General features: G+C 40.5%; 1 protein-coding gene across 2 annotated transcripts in view; it reads right to left on the reverse strand.

Moving 5' to 3' along the window:
* pde2a (phosphodiesterase 2A) overlaps positions 1–21,576 on the reverse strand; it is a 177,524-nt gene that overhangs the window by 4,447 nt on the left and 151,501 nt on the right. For both annotated transcript variants that reach the window (XM_080889418.1, XM_080889419.1), the window contains exons 14-30: positions 13,974–14,085; positions 13,802–13,841; positions 13,217–13,280; positions 12,867–12,948; positions 11,399–11,573; positions 9,606–9,718; positions 6,583–6,660; positions 6,348–6,470; positions 6,178–6,248; positions 5,771–5,893; positions 5,596–5,683; positions 3,605–3,652; positions 3,219–3,293; positions 2,986–3,085; positions 1,987–2,099; positions 1,089–1,127; positions 865–971 (exon numbers count right to left, since the gene is read on the reverse strand). In XM_080889418.1, coding sequence (XP_080745544.1) covers positions 865–971; positions 1,089–1,127; positions 1,987–2,099; positions 2,986–3,085; positions 3,219–3,293; positions 3,605–3,652; positions 5,596–5,683; positions 5,771–5,893; positions 6,178–6,248; positions 6,348–6,470; positions 6,583–6,660; positions 9,606–9,718; positions 11,399–11,573; positions 12,867–12,948; positions 13,217–13,280; positions 13,802–13,841; positions 13,974–14,085 — 1,551 coding nt within the window. The remainder of the gene's footprint in view (positions 1–864; positions 972–1,088; positions 1,128–1,986; positions 2,100–2,985; positions 3,086–3,218; positions 3,294–3,604; positions 3,653–5,595; positions 5,684–5,770; positions 5,894–6,177; positions 6,249–6,347; positions 6,471–6,582; positions 6,661–9,605; positions 9,719–11,398; positions 11,574–12,866; positions 12,949–13,216; positions 13,281–13,801; positions 13,842–13,973; positions 14,086–21,576) is intronic.

Raw genomic sequence — 21,576 nt, forward strand, 5'->3', positions numbered from 1 at the left:
TCAGGCCCTTGTAGCGCAAAATTGAGTATTTTGGTCTAAATAACCCAAAATGTGATGTCCACATATGTGGACGCCAGGTCCTAGGAGGTTAAGCCACTAGGCACATTCTTCTGACCTAGAAGCTACATCCATGCTTTATTCTATCTGTCTTAGTGACTTTTCAGTCACCAAGTAGTCCTGCTTCATTGTTTATTTCACTCTTATAAAGACCCCGACCGGTCACAAAAGACATGGCTGCCCCTCCCCTGAGCCTGCAGGGGAGTTCTTACTACTCGCTCATGGGGATCATCTGATTGTTGGAGTTTCTATATAAATATACATATATCAACTGAATTGAACTCCTGCGACCATAATTTACAAATAAATATCATGCTGTATTCTACAAAACATGAAATGAAACAGCAGAGTCGCCTCCCCTGCAGGCCATTAGAAGGAATGGCAGGTATGAGGCTGGCTTCACTTTTCAGACGTGTTTCTCTATGATTATCACTTTAAAGGTCTATATATTGCAAATGTGATGCACTTGCTTATTTAAATTTACTGAATTTAATTGACATTAATTTCAAACTGTTAATGTCGACGTAATGAATTTATCTACCTTTATCTGTTCTTGCTCCTTTAAATGAGTTACTTAGATGCTCAAATGTCCACTAGTTAGTTTAAAAAGTTTCAACCACAGTAAAAACAGTGCTGATGAGAGTGAATGCCAAAACAATCAGCAAAAAGACTCCAGAATCAGGGGATAATGTGTACATAATCTACAGTTTTGTTTTAAGCAATGTTTCAAACTAAATCCTTTGTGTGATAAAAGGACCAAAACAGATCCAATAATGAGTCTGTGCTGCTTTCAGGTTTTGTACGCACTTGTAGATCGGCATGGCGATATGCTCCATGAAGCTGATCTGCAGTTCCGGTATGTACGCTTTCTCTCTGTCCATCATCTCACTGGGCCTGTTACCCATGGCTTTTTCCTGCAAACACACGTTAAGCTATGATTAATGACCTCAGTCAGGCGTACAATAACACACTTTCACCACATGTTACTATTTTCACATGTCATTTAGCAGTTAGCGTACACTAAAACATACCAGATCTCCTTGAGAGAAGAACTCTTTATAAATCAGCTCCTGTAGGAACATAGCAGCAGATATTTGAAAGTCTTAACATGTGTCATATTTATAGAGACATCGTTATGTATGAAATTTAGTTTATTTGTCTTTTATGCAAACATTTTATGCTGTTACCTGCCATAAACTGCAAGTCACTTCTATTAAAGTTCAATATTTGGTGTGATTGGGGTTTTTCACTGATAGAAATGTGTTCTCTTGCTATTGAGATGATAATGTATCAACTGAGCACTGTAAAAGCCAATAAAGTCTTCCACAGAAATGTGCTATTGGTTTTGAAAACAAGGATTTACAGTTTATTTGCTTTAGGTGTTTGGAGATTGAGGGTGGAGGATTTGGGGCAAGGTTTACGGGTTTGGTGGTGGAAAGGGGGCAGGCCAAGATTAAACATAATCCTAAAATGGAGTGCGGTTTCTCAGAATAGAAAATAATGGAATACAGCTCAAAGGTTGTTTCCAGCTGTACAGCTTTGCATCTCATAATCTCCAATGTCCTAGAAATGGGTCAGTTTCACTGTACAAACACTGTTAATTAGAAATCTTTAGTCGTGTTGCTAAAAGATGAAACAGAAACTTCTTTCTCCTGCAAATCAGCAAATGCAGCATGAACCCGATCACACTAAAGCCTTTTCTATTTTCTTCCTACTTAGAATAAACTGCTACAGTGAGCAGTTTACTAGGTCAAAATAATTACAGCTATTACTTCCACTAAGCTTTTGGAATTTGTACTGCAGTAATACTGAAATATTAACAGTCTTAACTGAATTAAACACATTAATACAACATTTTTGCTACAAATGGCAAGTTCTAGTAAGTATGTGGTAATGTTTCACATATACTGGTGCAGAACACAAACTGACAGCAATTTTGCGTGTGGTTTTCCAGCCCTTGGTTTGGTCTGACAGGTCACACGAAGTCATCAACAGGCACAGCAGCAGGGAGTGGTGGGTACGGCTTTTTGGATTGTATCCATCTGAAAAACACACAAAACGCATCGCTCTGCGTTAACAGCATTTCAAGCACTGTTGCTGCCTTTCATCTAAGAGGAAAATCACACAATTCCGAAGCAAAAGTGCTTCAAACTCATTGCATAAAGTTCATTTTAGTCTCCAATATGCATAATGATAGAAGTGACAATAAAAGAAGGTCACAACAGGATGTTAGATAAGCAGACTTTGCGTGTTTGGTAGGCAGAAATGATTTTCCAGTGCCTATTAACACTCTACACATTCATTCAGTATTCTACTCCATGATTGACAAGTCACCTATTCTAGAGTGTGAGAAAGTTGCTAACTCATTTAGTGGTTTTTAATGTCCTTGAATTGCTTTAACGGCTCGAAATTGTTTCCACGGAGGAGACATCCACTCAGGATAACTTATAATTGGTTGCATTCAAGCGTAACAAACCACTGGCCTGGAGGTTACAGCCAATTACATTGCATAAGAGTGTAAGCAACTGTCTTTTCTAAAGGGTAAATAGTCCAATGAAAGTGGAGGATTATTAAGAATGTCAGAGCTGAATGTTGCAAGCGTGAACTCAGATCTCTGCAAAATAAGTCAGTTCATGAAAAAGAAGCAAGTCATAGTGCAGAGGAAAATGGGTTGTCTGTCTGTCTATGAGCGATCTTTCAGCTCAGCAATGGATAATTGTACTGAAACGGTGAATTTCTAATGTTCTATATTGTTTCGTCTCCCTTGTGAAATCAGGCCGCTTTAATCTAAGGAGACGTAAAAAGAAATATTGCTTTGCTTTCAGTGTGAATCGACAATCAGAACTGAGCCTCCTGGAGCTGTTCACGGGTGTGAGTCTAAAGCAACTGCAGAGACGTGGCTGCGCATACTGAACATGTGACATGTACCATCAGACATCTTCTGCAGATCCTTGAAAATGCGAAGGTGGTGAGCAAGGTCCGTGGCCAGAATTATGTCTCTCATTAAATCCAACATGCGCTGGTAGTCCTAGAGACATAAAAAATAATCGTTAGCTTGCAAAGGCGGTGATAGAAGCAAATGAAAATATGAAATCAGCGAGAGATTGAGAAAAAAGAAAGTTGTTGAAATGCACGAATGGAGAGAGGGTTTGATAATTCACCTTCCTGGAGAACTTCTCAAAGATGTTGCAGCCATGAGTGTTCAGAATAGCGATGGCCTGGGCAAAGTGATGTCTCTGGCGTGGCAAATAAAGCATAATGACAAAACGTGTTAGAAAACGGTGACTCTAAAGTGACTAATGCTGCAATGCAAAAGGCAAAAACCAATTTAAATTCCTCACATTGCCTCATCGCTGCTGCAAAAAAATGTCATGATTGATTTTGGCCACTAGATGTCCTAGCAGAACACTACATTAGCAGCTCTCAGATAATGGCATTCATTAACTATGAAGGAGCAAGCCTATACCAGTAATCGCACAATCTTATCGTCTCTGTCATAGGAAATAAAGATTTACACAGTCAGTGTGAAAACTTTGAGAGACTTTACCTCCATCACAGATCCCTCTGAGCTGTAGAGAGCAGCCAGCACAGATTGCTGGAAACATAACAGACACACATTTGAAACACAATCCTTTTAGCATGCGCGGCACATTGATTCAAATCAACATCCTCCAATAAAATATAGCAGTGTTTTCTCTTTAACAGGAGATGGCAGCTCTCAATTGAAAAAAAAAAATACATATATATATATATATATACAGAAGCTTATCAATGATGGATTACTTTTGTCTTATAATGTGTGTCTGATTTAGGTTTGTGCCTGATTAGAGTGTAGCAGGGCGACACGCTTCTAATCACCTCGTGATTAGACCCTGATAAAACCGTGCAACCCTCGCTATTACCCGGGATGCTTCATCTCGAGCATTTAAAGTAAAAATTTCAACATTATCATAACTCCCGCTGTTGTTGTCATGTTAAATGAAATGGTTTGTGTGTTTCTTCCTGGCTTTTGTCAGGCGGGGAAAGTGATTCACAAATAACATCCCCCTAACGTTTGCTTTTTAATTTATTCATATGTTTTTTTTCTTTTTTCATTTACAGTAAACAATACATACTAATACAATATTGTTAATGCAGTAACCACTATCATTTACTGCAATATCTTCTCTTCTTCTGTCTCTTATCTCCTCTTATTGTGTTCTTTCTCTCTCAGTCTCATCTGAGTGGTTAGTATCTGGGCAGAGTGGATCTGCAGTCCTCTGGGGATGCTCAGGAGCAGGCGGTTTGGGAAGGCAGGCCAGGTCACCGTTCCTATCCTGTTAAATACACGCTCTGTATTTGAGAGGATAGGAAGCCCAAATAAACAGGCCAAATAATTGGAAAGATACCACTTGTATATACCATAATAATAGATATAAGTTAAAATTACTGAACTCATATATCCAAAAATGAAAAATGCCAAAAAGGCATAAAATTATATTTTTGTGGCACCAAGGTGATTCCTAAAGAGGACACATTGATGCATCTGGCCTTTTGCTCATCCATCTATCCATCTATTTATCTCAATGGATCATCTATCAGTCATGGATTGGTTTTCACAGAGCCCAGACCTCAACATTATTGAAGCAGAGTGGGATCATCTTGACAGAAACATCCAAAGAAGAGCTTTAAAAGTCCTTTAAGAAGCCTGAAGAACTATTCTCGAAGACGACTAAAAGAAATGAAAAGACTAAGATAGTTCATGGTACCACGCTGGTACCTATTTTTTGTTACCTTCCTTGTGGGTTTGTATATATTTAGCTGTCATTTGTATGATTATTTTCCTTGCTCTAATTAGTATTTAGTTTTCTATTTATCAAATAGCTGCTTTAGTTGAATTCACTGTGTTTAAGAGTTCAGAAGCCTCGTCTGTTTGTGGTTTCCTTTTAGGATTTATTCATTTTTATTCACATGTTTTATTCATTATTAAGATGCCAAGTTTTCAGTTGTTATTAGTTTTTATTTTTACCGTTGACGTTGCTTTTAGTTCACGTTTCACGTTCACCTTTCTACGTTCCTCCGTCTCGTCCGCCGATCTTCTCTCCGTGTCAGACTCATTCTATTCCATCCATTGTGTTGTGTTGTGTCACACTTCCTGTTTTCTGTGTCTTGTGATGTGTTTACTTCCCCATCTCATTATATTTGTTGGCTTCAGCTGTGTTAGTACCTGCTACCGCTCCTCTCTATATCAGGTGTGTCTCTGCCCCCCTCTGTTAATTGCAGCTGTGTGTACCCCAGTGCTGTACCTCCCTGCTCAGAGCTTCCCTGTATCTCCTAGTGTTTTTGGATTACTTGCTCATTTCCCTGGTTTGTTTACTTATTATTGTGTTTATTTTCCCTATATCAGCTTTTGGACTGAATAGAAGATTAAAAACATAATGCATTTTTTGTCTGCATGCATAAAGCTGCAGTCCTGCTTAGAGCCTTGTTTATTTTTCTATTATTTTGTATCATTCCTACTGCTTTCTAATAAAACAAAAGCAAAGTATGTGCTCTCACCGAGGCCACTTGGAAAGAGTTGTTGGTGCCACGGTGGTCCAGATCATGGCACATACAGGACACAAAGAGCGCTAATATTTCTATATCCCTAGAAGACAGCAGGCATAGAAGAATCATTTTAAATACAAATGATATAAAACATCATTATAAAGTCTTTTGAGACTTGTGTACTCACTCGAGGTAGTTGGACAGCCCTAGGTTTTTGTAGAGCAGGTAGCAGAAGTGTGAGACGGAGAAAGCGTGCATCCAGTTGTGGTAGGGAGGGTCTCTGTAGCCTTTCTTCACCATCAGACAGAACCTGGCACCAAGGCAGCAGTTTAAAAACACTCTCATGACTTTTTTTCCAACATGTAACTCAGTGGTAGCCCCGGAAATTCTCATTCACAACCCATCTCTCCATCAGCTTTAAAAAAACAAACCTGATTGAAGATTCTGCTACAAGCTTACAACGCAATACTACTTAACAATGTAGCCAGAGAATCATTAATAAATAAAGTAAATATTCTTTATTTAAACAGCTGATGGAAAATGATTTAAAGCACAGGCTCTTAAACACAGCATATAAATTGATGGATGTCAGACCTGGCGAGCGTGTGCATGTCGATCTTATAGGTGTTGATGAAACCCATGTCTTCAAACATGCTGAGAACGCACTGCAGACACACAACAGGAGAAGTTACATCAGATTTTGTTCTCTTTAAATCTTTGTGCTGACAGCATTCAGACACACTCTCTCTCTCTCTGCTTCTTACCATCGGCGTGGTGTCATCGGGAAGGGAGCGCGGCGTGCACGTGAACTCTGCGAAGCACGGGTCAATCTCGTTCACCGGGTCGATGCCAGATACCAGCAGCTTAGTCACCTCTTCCTCTGAAACCTGCCACAGACTCATACTGAATCATACTGAGTAAATAGCATGGACACTGTCAGTAAATGCTGCGCGTCGCTGTGCGAGAGTGAGTTTGTGGGATGAAGAGATGTGATTTTACCTTCATATGGTACATCATCATTTCATTGGCCAGATGGGATCTGAACTGAGCCTCGTGGACTCTCTTGTAGAGCAGAGACTGGAGGAAGAACCGGCACATTAAAACGTTGCTAATTCATTTTTAGTAAGAATGAATTCATTATATTATCACGATAACTGGACAAAGACAAACAGAAAGAAATTAAATTAGATGTTTGTGATATAAAGTAATAAAGTTCAGTGAAATATTATGTTATCAGGATCTCCTACTTATGATCGATCTTCCAGCTGGAACCATATTTTGCTTTTCATGGTACCACTGACTACATGCTAGTGAGAGATGAAGTTCTATTTTATTTTGAAAGTATGTTTGTGGGTGGCTGTGGCACAGAAGGTAGAGCAGGTTAGTGGTTCGATTCTCCCTGTCCTTATGGTCTTTTACAGAGTTTGTCATGGTTGGCTGCGTGGCAGGCGTGCAAGCAGGAGTGGTGGATCCAAAATGCAGGACTCAGACACAGAAGTTCAACTTAAAGAGCAGCTTTATTGCTGGAAACCCTCTTACTAACTAAAGGCATCAAAAGACAAACAAAAACGCTGGTGGACTAAGACACTGAAGCAGAAAACACTGAACTGGAACTGGAAACAAAACACTGGTAACACGGAGGCAAAACACACACAGCTTGTTGAGGGTACGACGCAACACTGACTCAGAGAAACACAGGGTCTAAATACACTGGGAAGTAACGAGGAGAATGAGACACAGAAGGAGGGCACAGCTGGGGGAAATTAGAACTGACGAGACAAGCAAAGCAGGACACATTCACATAAGACACGGACCTACAAAGTAAAACAGGAAGGATCACACAGAGACGCGAACTTGACACAGTGGAGACAGCAACTAAGAAACACAGAGACATAAACCATAAGGCAGAGGACTCTAAGAACCGAGAGACACAGAAGGGAACTCAAACATGCAGACACAGACTTACACAGAACAGAGGGGACATAGAGAAACATGAAGGGCAAGGGATCGAAACTAGAAACCATAGAAACTCACACCAAGTACAATAATACAAAAATCACAATGAACTAAAACGCTGGGTCAGGAGACCCAGGACCCTGACAGTTTCCTCCAATGCATCCACTGATATAAAATCATTTATGCATAGAAAAAAGTGTGTGGATGAGGCAAGTAGTAAAAAATGCTTTGAGTGCTCAGATACAGTAGAAATGCACTAAATAAATATCTTTGGATGCACTGAAGCAAAAAATCAGGTGGTTAACAAGAGGTATGATGTCATTAATAAAAAGATAAATTATCCAGATTTTTGTTTTGGCCTTTCGTTCACACACAAAAAGCATTTTGATCTCTGAAAACTGACCTACAGGAAACAAACATTAAGGTACAACAGCCACTATAAACATATGTTGCAGAAAATTATATTTGATTTTCAGCTTTTGCTCCTGCTTCTAAGACATGCGCCTGATTTTTGATGTCAGACTGTGCGCCGTGTTATTGTTTGTAGGCCTCTGAGTGGCCAACATTTCTATATGATCAGGATTTTATCGCCACCTGTTGCTTGGGCATGATCTCGTTTTGCATTTTCATGTGGACAAAACAGTGGTTGTATGGATTGTTTTTCTTTAATGAAAGTGAAAATAAACCCTAAAACCGTGTACGTGTGGACGTAGCCCAACTTCTATGGCTGAAAAACATGTTTAGCTGCTTTGAAGGAAACTCTTAATCCTTTTCAGCTTTCAGTTTGCCAACCTTCGTGTCTGCTCTTCTGGCGCCTCTCTGTTTGTTTTCTGAGTTTTGGCACCTTTCAGTTTTTCCCCGTTTGTTTTTCCTCACTTGGACTTTCGTATTTTGTTTGGGCTTTTGTCGGATTATCCGGAATATTCTTCACCGCCTTTTTCCAAGCACATCGAAGCCATTTTCAGTTGTCTCACCAGTTTGTGATTGCACACATATGTTTGTTACTGCTTTTACATTCACATTCAAATGGTAAACCTGTGATTCATGATTAACAAGCATGTTTTAATTTTCGTGGGCTTTTCACAGCCCTACGTCTGGCCCCCGCTTTACCTTTTAGTACATGAGGGAGCTTTTTACAACCCTGAGAGTACTCTACAGCACGATACTGGGTGAGATCTGATGAATAATATATCTGGCTGTGCTTTAAATCATTAATTAGTGGCCTCGAAAGCAATTATTTTTTTTCTATCAAATATGTTTATAGTTTGTAGATAACCTATTAAGTACCAGCAGTCATTCAGAGGTCACACTCTGCAGGAGCTACTCAACATGAAGTGACTCTGTTTATTAGAACGGGAAGACATTTTCTTTTATCTGAGATCAGGGTGGTGAAGGATGAAAAAGACAATATTTCAATAGAGTTTGTGGGCGATAACAAATATATCTCTCCTTGTTTGTTCATCACTATTATCACAGACGTGATCGTCTTCATAATCGTCTCTGTGAGCCGCGCACAGCTGTTCAGCTGGAAGTATGTTAATAAGTTCAGTTTGCAGCAATCATACAATGCCAATGAACTGCACCACGAAAGCCGTTCACTTCCATCTGACTGAATCTCCTTAAATTTCCCTTGAGACTTTCCTCTTCTCTGCCTCGACTGAGCATTTCACTCCCACTGAGCTGATCTCATCTCGCCGGGACGGGATCAATCTTTCTGACATCGTCAACTATTTTGGGGAGAGCCTCCTAATGATGGATATACTGTAAATGCTAAACTCACTTATATTTGCATCATTATAAGGATGCATGGAACTTGCAGAGATTACATTATTTAAAAATGAAGCTGACTTATTGACCGAGAGAGTCAGTGTGTATGAAGATGAATTGTATAGCAGTCTGGATTTATTCACTGCTGCTCACAGAGATAATAAGAGGAAGTTTGGAAAGTGAGAAGTTATAAAATAATAGTTACTGGAATTAAATTATTTCTCCTCACATGCTCATGTATGTGTGTTACTTTTTAACAACTTGGTCTCTTTGATTAAAGGGAGTTAGAAGAGACTCACATGGGCAATGCTGATGCCACAGTAGATAGAGAAAGCTGTCGCCAAATCCTCATCGAAGCGGTTGAACCACGGCCCATTCATCTTATTCACCAACTCAGCGACGCCGATGACTTCTGGAAAACGGAAGATTTAAAGAGGAAAGGGGTGAGGAGAAGAGGAAGGTGGAACAATTAGGGAGGAAATGATTAAGCAGGAAGAGGGGCGAGAGATGCAGGGATGGATGGAGGCGGGTGAAAGTTGATGAAGAAAAATGGAGAGTGGAAGAGGGAGCGACAAGGACGAGAAAATGAGGCACAAATGGCAAAAGTCAACGTCGAGTCAAAAAGGTCTGCTAACTTGAATTGATTTCACGGTGGAGTCAAACCTAATTGCACATAAAAAGCTCTGAAATTAAAATGTTAATATGATCCGCAGACAGCTCCTTTTTTTACATGGAGACAAATGACACTGACTGCAAAGCTTCTCTGTGGATACAGCAGAAACCATTAGGCAGCAGCATCAAAATAGAGAAGAGGTTTCTGAAAGTCTGGAACACAGAAGATGGTCTAAAGTGCACGTTATACATGTAGGACGTGATGTAACCTCTCTTTGTGCTATTCCGAGAATGAAGCTCCACTTAAAAACAAACAAACAAGAGGGCAATAATGCACTAAATATGATGTTTTTAAATCTGGTGTAAGTTGCTTAGCTTTTATACAAGTCTCAGAGAAGATACTTCTCTGTTTTTGCACGACATCTATTACAGTTCTTCTTGTTTGTTGGGTTTCTTGTGAAATAATGCTGGTCTCGGGGACCAGTTCAGCACCTGCTCTCTTTTATTGTCGCTCTTGGAAAATGTCCAAAATGTTTTTTTTGGTTTTTTATACTGAAATAATCAAAGATTTCCCTGAAAACATGTCTAAATGGCAGTAAATGTTGCTTCATATTGATATTTACCCTTCATAATTAAAAGTTCCTTTATAGATGTGTACGTTGCCTACACAGTGCACGCGAATGCGCCCCCTTTTCCAGTAAAGGTATTGGTTTTTGAACTGTTCACTGATAACATCCATGTACATGATCTCCAAAAATATTTTCATACCAAAGGAGAGGTTTCACGTCAGCCTCTCTTAACTTTTTTTCTTTGCGTCACAGAGCTTTAACTTGGATGCTCTGATGGTTTGCATTTGCTGGTTTACAGAAGCCGTCCTGATCATGTGTAGTAATATTCACTACAGAATCACGTACATGTTTAATGCAGTGTTGCCAGAGGCCAGCAGACCAGAGCTACTCAGTAATGGTTAAAGTCTTGTCCTCTGCAAAAAGAGCTTTGCCTCAATTCCCTGCATCTTTTAATTATATTAATCACTGTATGTGACAAATTCCCCAAATTCTCTGGAATAATTTGCCCTTCCCTGAGTGTTGAGACCCTCCCCATATTTACTTGTAAAAGACTCTTTGGGATGTTTTTTTGTTAGACACAGTCCTGTTACTAATTACCCTAATGAGATGTGAGCTGTTCTGCCAGGTGTCTTGTTTTTAGCATTACATTATGTTTAAGGCTTTTGATCCTCTTGCCTGAACTGTTTTGAAATGTGCTGCTAACCTCCAATTTCAAACAGGCTTTGAGCTGTTGTCAAATTGAATTACATAAAAATGTTCTGCATTCTGCTTTTATCAACATTTTACAGATAGTTCCCACTTTTTGGTACACAAGGTTGTATATTTTGCATGATTTCATCAGGAAATCCCTTTGTGTTGAACTCACTGGTATGAAATGAAAAGTCCAAATGTGTGTGTTCATGCATTGTTACCGTTATTCTCATCTTTGATGGGGAAGCAGAGGATGTTGCGAGTCCTGAAGCCCGTGCTGTCATCCACCCCACGATAGAAAAGAGGATGAGAGTAGGCGTCCTTAATGTTCAAAATCTGACCAGTTGTCGCCACGTGGCCGGCAATGCCCTGATCGGCTGGGATGCGAAACTCATTCTGTGCTCAGACACGAAGACACACACAGTTTTGTCTTTACTTAACAGCTCACAGGATAGGGAGACAATCAGCAAGTGTAATCATATAAATATCTTGGAACCATAATCAATGAAAACCTGAATTTTGATGAGAATTACAAATTGGTCTGGAAAAAGGGTCACAAGTGCCTTTACTGCCTTAGGAAACTTGCTCATTTCCACATTGACTGAACAATTTAACTTCGTTTTATCGTCCTTTTATTGAGTCTGTTTTATCTTTTTGTTTGGTGGCATGGTTCGGTCAGACCTCTGTTGCAGAGAAAATCTGACTGAATTGGATAGTGAGATGGTCCAGTCGTCTGATAGGTGAGTCACAGCCCTGTTTAGCCTCCCTGTACACTAAACAGGAACAACGGATGGCTTTATCAATTCTTAATAATGGTTCCCATCCTCTACAGGGTGAATCTCAGCTTCTTCCCTGGGGACGGAGCTTTCTAGTTCCAAGATGCAGGACAAAGTGTTATAAAAACAGCTTTGTCCCCGCTGCCATCACTGAACTCAATAAGAACGGTTTCATTTGATTTCATCTTGTCTAATTAACAAATATGTGTCTGTCAGGTTTCATTAAGTGTGTGTTTAGTGATGGGATGCTAAATGCTCTCATTTTATTGTGGTGTTCCTCAAGGCTCTATGCTTGGCCCACTTTTGCTTTCAATATATATGCTGCCTCTCCACCGTATCATTCAAAAGACTGATTCTAATTACTTTAAAGCTTTTAATGGTTTGAATTACATGAAGGACTCATTAACATCTATGTGCCTGGGCACTAACTGATACCAGTGAATGAGGTTCTGCTGGTTATCCTGAGGTCTCTTGTAAAGAAAGGTTAGCGGGCCTCATCCGTCAGAGCTCCAATTGTGATCGGAATGACATCAGAACCTTTTGAATCTTTTAAACCATTTTTTAATCGTAAAGTTTTTATGAATGTCACAATGTTGGTTTTAGTATTCCTGTATTTCTTATTATTTGTCTTGTTGTTATTTGGCCTTTTTTTCTTTTTAGATGTTTAACTTTTTTCCTGTGATGCAATAAAGTTTATTATTATCATTATTATTCCAGTATGTAGATATTTGTTCAGTGTACTTTGATAATTCTCCCTGTTATAATTTCCTGTTACTCCCTGTTGCCAAATTCAAGACAGCCAAAAAAGTCTCCATAAATCTTAGACCATTAGGCCACGGTGCAGCTGTGCACTGTCAGCACAGTCATGCTAAGTGTTTATATGTGTGTTAAATTAAATGCTTGTTTGCCGTACCTCCTCCTCACTGACCACACCACCATCAAACACCTTTGCCACCAGCTCATGGCTCACACGATCCAGCAGGAACACCGAACAGCTGCAGAAACAGTGAACGTCAGATTTCGAGGGGTAAGAGACAGAACGGAGCACAGCTGAGAACATTAGAGAGTTTTATCTCGTTTCATCTCAGGTCATTTTGTAACTTATTAAATGACGCAAGTCAGTTAAGAACAAATTGCCTAGATAGCCTTTGCAAATGGAGATAAAGACATTCACACTATGCACAGACACACATGCACACACTCTTTCTGTCTTTCATACACGCACACTGATAAATCCCTTTGAAGATGAATCAGAGGGCTTACATCTCTGCATCACTGAGGTTCCTGGCCTCCACTATAATTTCCTGTAACAGCACTGACACATCATCTGAAAGAATCAGAGAGACAGAGAGGACGGGGGGAGAACGAGAGAAAAAAAGAAGGATGAGAGAGGGAATTAAATGGAAAACAGAGGAAATTATAAGGGGACACAGCAAAACCCAGATAGACAGAAACAGAGATTACAGTACGAGTACCGGTGGATCCGCCACACAAGCTGATAAGAGCTTTTGTAATCAACGCTTCAGTACAGTGAGAGGCAATTTGCTCTACCAACAGATCAATTTTTGTACCTGCAATCACGATGCCATCAGTGCTTACAGCTCGATAAGAATGGAAATACCTCCACAGATAGATGGAAATTATAGGAAAGAAAGGTGGACCCATAATTTTCAATGCCCTTTTGATTTTATGACAATGATCACCTTAAGGGTCGCTAATATCTCATTCAATTATGTGCACCATTTGTTTCACAAGGTGATCACTTCAATTAATGCAAATTGCACCACACTGGTCTTGCTTCACACTTGACAGACACATGGATGGACAGACGGAGGAGAGAAGACTTACCCAAATGTGTAAAGAGATTTTTGGCCACTTGCAAGAGCGCCTATAAAGAGAAACAGCGAACACAAATAGCTCTTCAAAGGGCAACTTCATGTATATTTATGCATACGGCATATGTGAGAATATGACTGGATGGGTGTGTGTTTTTGTGTGTGTCCGTGTGCATGTGCAGTACCTGGCACTCCACTTTGAGCTTCTGCTCTTTCTGGAAGGCCAAAGTTGAAGTGAGGACTGTTGAAGTGTAGCAGAAACAGTGCTGGATGGCATGTTCATCTACCTCGGTGTGTCTGCAATAGGGAACACACACAGAGTAAAGGGTAAAAGCCTGGCTATAACTAACAGGCTGCTACTTATTTCATTTATTATAACAAATCTGGATTTTGCACTGCTATGAAACATTTCCCATTTATGAAATGGCTTACAAATGAAATCTTGTAATTAAACTATCCAACTGCAGATATGTAAATAGAGCAGTGTGCAAAAGTCTTGAGCCACCTTTTATTTCTTCATAATTTGCTTCCCAGGATCCAGACTTTCTAATAACTTTTTAAAATGCCCTTGATAAGTAGTTCTCCGGGTTTCCTGAAGGTCTTTCAGTTTTTCTTAGGACATTGGTTGCTTTTTCACTTATTTTTAGTCCAGTCTTTGTACCTGAACATTTTAGGAGGAATGTTTTCTGCTTTAGTCACTACACAATGACCTATGAATCATTCAAGCATACCTAATCCAACAGATTAACCTGTGTACTGTCTACATGCAACAGACAACTTAGCAATGAACCAATTTTAAATGGTATCTTTAGGTACTTTCTTATTAGCAGCCTGCCAGAAAAACAAAGATAACACATTTTGACAGGCATCAAATTGCCAAAGAGCTGTTTTTTTTCCCATTTCCATTTTCTATTTTCCATATTCCTACTAACATATAAAAACTAAATAAAGACATTTGTACAATACTGTATATCAGAACCATTTAAATAATCTGTTTTGTCATAAAAACATGAACACGCTCTTACTTGAGACATTTTTCCAAAACTAAAATCATGCAAAAAAAGTAAATAAGAAACCTCAATAATTACCTTCACACACAGGAAGGTGGAAAAGACAACAGTCTCTACTCTTGGCTAACTACGACAAAGACTTACAACTCTGTGCAGGCAACAAGTGAAGGCAAAACTGACAGCAACACCATTGACCACATTCATGCTTGTAGTTGTCTGTGTTTGCCTACAGAGGGCAGTGGCATATTATTGTGCAGATATCAGGGTATATTGTATATTGCTTCAAGGTGTTCTTGCCCTCCGCTTGGAGGCCTCAGAGGAATCTAAGCAAAAGAGGTTGGAGCCTGAAAAAAAGCCTGTCAGGCTCACTTTAACTTCAACAAGTGTCCTACAAATCTTTACGAGTGACATTCAGAGATTCAGAGGAGTCAGAATAAAGAGAGTGGAAAATATTTTTTGGTGGCAGACGCCAGTTATTTGAAGCTGTGATAGAAAATGATCAACAGCCTGTGGGAGTCCACCTCCAAAGACCAGAAGGTGCATGTCTTCTGTGACACTGGACTGGAGCAGTTAAAAATCCTGCCATCACTTAGAAACAAACCATCACTCAGCCTAATTGTCAAAAGAACAATATATCTGAGTGTAAATTAAAAAAAACAGTGTCTCTATTGTCTCCTTCTAACAATGTGCTTCTGCTCATTCTCAAGCTGCTTCTTTTTCCTGCTGCCACTAAATCTGAGATATGGACCTGTTACCAGTGTCACAATATGTTGTTATACACCGGTGTCACGGGTGAAGAGGACACCGTGAATATGATCAGACAATATCTATAATGAGGCGATGCACCTTCGAGATATACGGCTCTTCTAAAATCTGGATGATTGTGCTCACAGAACAGGATATTCATCACATTATATGCACAGCTGAGACCATAATCCTGCTGCTGTTACTATGGTAATGAGATGCAAACTCTATCATTTGTGCCACTGGCAGAGGGAGAAATTATAGGACATGATCCCTTCTCATCTCTCACAATCTTGACAGAGAGAGAGAGAGAGAGAGAGAGAGAGGGAGGGAGTACAAACACGGGACTGCGTGAGAGTGTCTGCACGTGTGTGGAAATCATACAATACACAAAAAAACTTTCCCAGTTTCTTAGACAAACACAGAGACAAACAGCTGGAGTGCAAGTTTACAGACTTCTGCATTCAGGAGATAGCAGCATTGCTCTGGGCAACACACACACACACACAACCAAATACATACACATGCATGCCAAAACATAGCGCCAAACCAGGCAGCAAAGCCTCCTGCTGCTTTTAGGCTCATGACCTGACGCTAGATCCTCACACTGTCATCCTCATCGCAGCCATCTGGACACACACACACACATTAGAGCTCAAGCTCAAAAAGTGCTGTGGTACATGTTTGGGGGCGGTCACTCTGTCAAATGACGGACTTTCCACATCTGCCAGTGACACGGAGCGGGACCCAGACTTAAATTATCCGTGTAAAACTGTGTCACTCTGGGTTATAATGGTACGTTTTGTAAGCATCAGCCCTTGCAGTGAAAGATGGGTGTGCATTGTTGATGGAGTCATATTAACAACCTGATGAGTTAGCGGGTCTTCTTGCCCAATAAATGACAGCTGCATACTTTTGCAAGACTTTTAAGCAAGAAGCACTGCCGAGTAGGGATTCGCAAGAGTGATGACAAACAGCCATGCAGAATGAGGGACAGGTGAGGCCTTGACTTCTAACAAAAACATATACAGGGTTTTCTTGCAAATCATCAGTAAATACTAGGGGTGCAACGATACACAAAATTCACGGTTCGGTTCGGTTCGATACTTTGGTGTCACGGTTCGATATTTTTTCGATACAAAAAAATGTTCATGCATTTTTAATTTGTCATTTATTAAAATTATAAATATATATTTTAACTCAAAAGTACAGTTTTTAAATTTAACCCTAACCCTTGTGCGTGTTTTTTATTTTGACAGCGAATGCGCACCTGCGGACCACTTATGTGCAGCCCCGGTTATATAGCTCGTCATATTGCAGCCACAGAAATTCTTTTGTCCATGAAACCATAAAGCTGCACTTTCTTTTTGCCTTATAGTCTGATTTGTCATAACTTCTCCGTTTTGTGGTAAGCTTTTCTTTGGCTGTCACTTCTTCACCCTGACCTGTCTTATTTGGCTCAGCAGAACTAAAATATATATCTGTCTGTGAAGGTTCTCAGTCATCCAGGTCATGGTAGTCAAATATATATCCTGCTGCTTTTACACACGCACTCACATAAGCTCAGCGATTCTCTGCGCGATCAACCTCTCACATGTTTAAGCTGTGGGAGATTTCACTTGTCATGTTTGCATAGTAAGCTAACGATTAATAAGACGATGTCAGAGGAATTGGTGCACAAATTATCATCACTCACAGATCAGTGCTGTCGCTCTCTATACACAGTTCGCACGATTGCAAAGTGAAAGCAAAAAAACAAGCGCAAATTCAAACGCGACTTCAATATGTCACATATTGACAGTGGCTCACCGATGCCAATGACATAATTACCCAGCTACATTTCTGAAAGAATGCAAAAGCATTGACATATATTTTGCCTACAATAGCAGGGAAGAGATAGATTTTGGTAGCCGGACTGAAAAAATCGCTAGCTCCGGGACGTCGGGCTAGCGATATTGCGAGCCCTGTATCTGATTGAGGAATCACTCATCTTTGGAAAAGAGAGTTTATTACAGAGAAATGTCTCTTTCCAAAATAAAAGCTATACTATCCGCTTCTTCTGGGCTATATTCTCAGCAGCATAAGGAGAATCATGTGCTAACAGCTGTCTAAATGACTCGGCTAAAGTTAGTAGCATGCTTGTTGTTTTTGTCTTTGCACTAGGATGATGTCGGCTAAATGTACAGTCATATTCGTCGTGTTCCCACTAGTGCTTTCAGGTTAATCTCGTTGAAATGACCTTAACGCCACAACACGGCAAATCTCCGTTAACGAGCTACCGCCGATTGCTCCGTGCATGGGGCTAGACAGCCAACACGTTAATGAGCTAACTGCGCTAACACACTAGTTCACACCAATGTAATTGAGCATTGCATGGCGCATCCAACATACTGTTTTACTTTAGTCCATGACTCGCTTACCTTCAGGGTCATACTTCACATGAAAACCAAAATAATTCCAAACGCCAGAACTGAATGAGGGTGGGGGAGGTGCCCTGCGCTCTTCCTTCTGACTATGCTGTCTGTGTTGAGCGCTCAGTGGATCTGCGCTCGACAGTGCAGCCTAGGCGGAGTAGTCGAACGCAGATTCACTGAGCGCTCAACACAGACAGCATCGTCAGAAGGAAAATTGATAAAATAAATTACAAATGTTGTATTGTTCATACATATGCATACCGAACCGAAAGCACTGTATCGAACGGTTCAATATCGATACGAATATCGTTGCACCCCTAGTAAATACCTGAAGATCAGTTCAGCTCAGACTCAGATGGCAGACTGTTAATAATCAGCATTGTTTCCCTTGTGTGCTCTCTGCACAGACACTCGGCATCACCAACAGTTTCTGCTTGAACTAACCTAAAATATCCTGATTTCACGTATCAGCAGCAGGCATCTGTGCAGCTCCGTGTGATTTGTGAATCCATACAGCCTGTGCACAAATCTGGTGCTTGGCTGGAAAATGACTAAGAAGCTTTAATAGGTAACTTGAAAAGGAATAAAACAATGTAAGCAGCCTAGTTTTGTAGCCAATGGATGGGAGGGATGTTTATTTTATTCATTTATTCATATGTTTTGAGAAATACAATATATCTGCAAATATTTTGGAGATTGTTATTCAAATAGGTAAGAAGATTTGCTATAACACATCTATAAGAGATGGACAGACGAGACAAATTGCAGATGATCTGCGAATTGTTTTGCTCCACAGTTAAAAAGGTAAAAAGAAAGCACACCCTCTTTCAGGTTTTACATATCAGGAGATAATAAAAATCAGCTGGTCCTTAGCAGGTCTTAAAATGAGGTAAACGGAACTACAGCACATAACATATTACACTGCACCAAAATGCAGTAGCAATGTGTGAAAAAATACACCCTACAAGCTGCTTCCACCTTTAGGTGCAATAACTCAAAGCTACATTTTCTGTATTACTTCATCATTTCCTCACATCATTGTGGAGGAATTCTGACCCACTCTTCTTTAAAATATTGCTTTAGCTGATTTGGTTTGATTTGTTAAGCATAGCTCTCTGAATTTCCTACCACAGCACATCAGTCAGGTCTGGAGTTCGACACCTTGATTCTTTTCTTTTCTAGTCATTCTGTACGAAGGATCATTTTCCTGTCGCATGATCGAGTTTGAGTCAAGCTTTATCTGTCAGACAGATGAATTCACGTTTGACTCTAAAAAAGTTTGGAACACAGAGAAGTTCATGGTCGACTAAAAGACTGCAAGCTGCCCAGGTGCTGTGGCTGCAAAACAAGCACAAATCACCACCCCCTTGATGACAGTGGGATATACAGTGGGGCAAAAAAGTATTTAGTCAGCCACCGATTGTGCAAGTTGCCCCACTTAAAATGATGACAGAGGTCAGTAATTTGCACCAGAGGTACACTTCAACTGTGAGAGACAGAATGTGAAAAAAAAATCCATGAATCCACATGGTAGGATTTGTAAAGAATTTATTCGTAAATCAGGGTGGAAAATAAGTATTTGGTCAATAACAAAAATACAACTCAATACTTTGTAACATAACCTTTGTTGGCAATAACAGAGGTCAAACGTTTACTATAGGTCTTTACCAGGTTTGCACACACAGTAGCTGGTATTTTGGCCCATTCCTCCATGCAGATCTTCTCGAGAGCAGTGATGTTTTGGGGCTGTCGCCGAGCAACACGGACTTTCAACTCCCGCCACAGATTTTCTATGGGGTTGAGGTCTGGAGACTGGCTAGGCCACTCCAGGACTTTCAAATGCTTCTTACGGAGCCACTCCTTTGTTGCCCGGGCGGTGTGTTTTGGATCATTGTCATGTTGGAAGACCCAGCCTCGTTTCATCTTCAAAGTTCTCACTGATGGAAGGAGGTTTTGGCTCAAAATCTCACGATACATGACCCCATTCATTCTGTCCTTAACACGGATCAGTCGTCCTGTCCCCTTGGCAGAAAAACAGCCCCATAGCATGATGTTTCCACCCCCATGCTTCACAGTAGGTATGGTGTTCTTGGGATGCAACTCAGTATTCTTCTTCCTCCAAACACGACGAGTTGAGTTTATACCAAAAAGTTCTACTTTGGTTTCATCTGACCACATGACATTCTCCCAATCCTCTGCTGTATCATCCATGTGCTCTCTGGCAAACTTCAGACGGGCCTGGACATGCACTGGCTTCAGCAGCGGAACACGTCTGGCACTGCGGGATTTGATTCCCTGCCGTTGTAGTGTGTTACTGATGGTGACCTTTGTTACTTTGGTCCCAGCTCTCTGCAGGTCATTCACCAGGTCCCCCCGTGTGGTTCTGGGATCTTTGCTCACCGTTCTCATGATCATTTTGACCCCACGGGATGAGATCTTGCGTGGAGCCCCAGATCGAGGGAGATTATCAGTGGTCTTGTATGTCTTCCATTTTCTGATGATTGCTCCCACAGTTGATTTTTTTCACACCAAGCTGCTTGCCTATTGTAGATTCACTCTTCCCAGTCTGGTGCAGGTCTACAATACTTTTCCTGGTGTCCTTCGAAAGCTCTTTGGTCTTGGCCATGGCAGAGTTTGGAGTCTGACTGTTTGAGGCTGTGGACAGGTGTCTTTTATACAGATGATGAGTTCAAACAGGTGCCATTCATACAGGTAACGAGTGGGGGACAGAAAAGCTTCTTACAGAAGACGTTACAGGTCTGTGAGAGCCAGAGATTTTCCTTGTTTGAGGTGACCAAATACTTATTTTCCACCCTGATTTACGAATAAATTCTTTACAAATCCTACCATGTGGATTCATGGATTTTTTTTTCACATTCTGTCTCTCACAGTTGAAGTGTACCTGTGGTGCAAATTACTGACCTCTGTCATCATTTTAAGTGGGGGAACTTGCACAATCGGTGGCTGACTAAATACTTTTTTGCCCCACTGTATAGTATAATATGGTCAAAAATCTCCACTTTGGTCTCATCTGTCTGAAGGACATTAGTCCAGAAGTCTTGTGTAACTTGGCAAACCTCAGCTGTGCTGCCACGTGCTATTAGCCCTCTCAAGGCAGGCGTTGCCGATTTGCAACAGTTAAAAACTAACAACCTGATTACCCCACATACATACTGAGAAGTACCACTGCAGGACTTGGTTGTGCATTAGCAACAAAAAGTTTAATTTGAGCCTGAGAGGGTTAAGACAGAAAAGATTTTCTCCCGGCTACCCTCCCAAAGACTTGTTCAGTCTTTACTGAACTTTTAACATGCTAACCTGTAAAGTCAGGGATGTACCACTTTGTTTTTTGCAGTTCGTCCGAGCATAACAGGGAGTGACTTTGGTGTAATTTGCTGGGACGTCCGATCCTGGGGTGATTGTCAGCTGTCTCAAATGTTTTCCACTTGTGAATGATCTTTCACACTGTACAATGATGGACTGATTTGTTAATGAAGTACATACCTGTCCTCTTATCCTCCTGCTTCTTATGGAAGCTGTAAGGGTGTGCTTAGTTTTTGGTGATGATATATGACGTATGTGATGTGTTGGAGTTGCATTTACCTCATTTTTACACCCGC

This window comes from Rhamphochromis sp. 'chilingali', assembly GCF_963969265.1.
Source record: "Rhamphochromis sp. 'chilingali' genome assembly, chromosome: 8".
Classification (NCBI taxonomy): Eukaryota; Metazoa; Chordata; class Actinopteri; order Cichliformes; family Cichlidae; genus Rhamphochromis; species Rhamphochromis sp. 'chilingali'.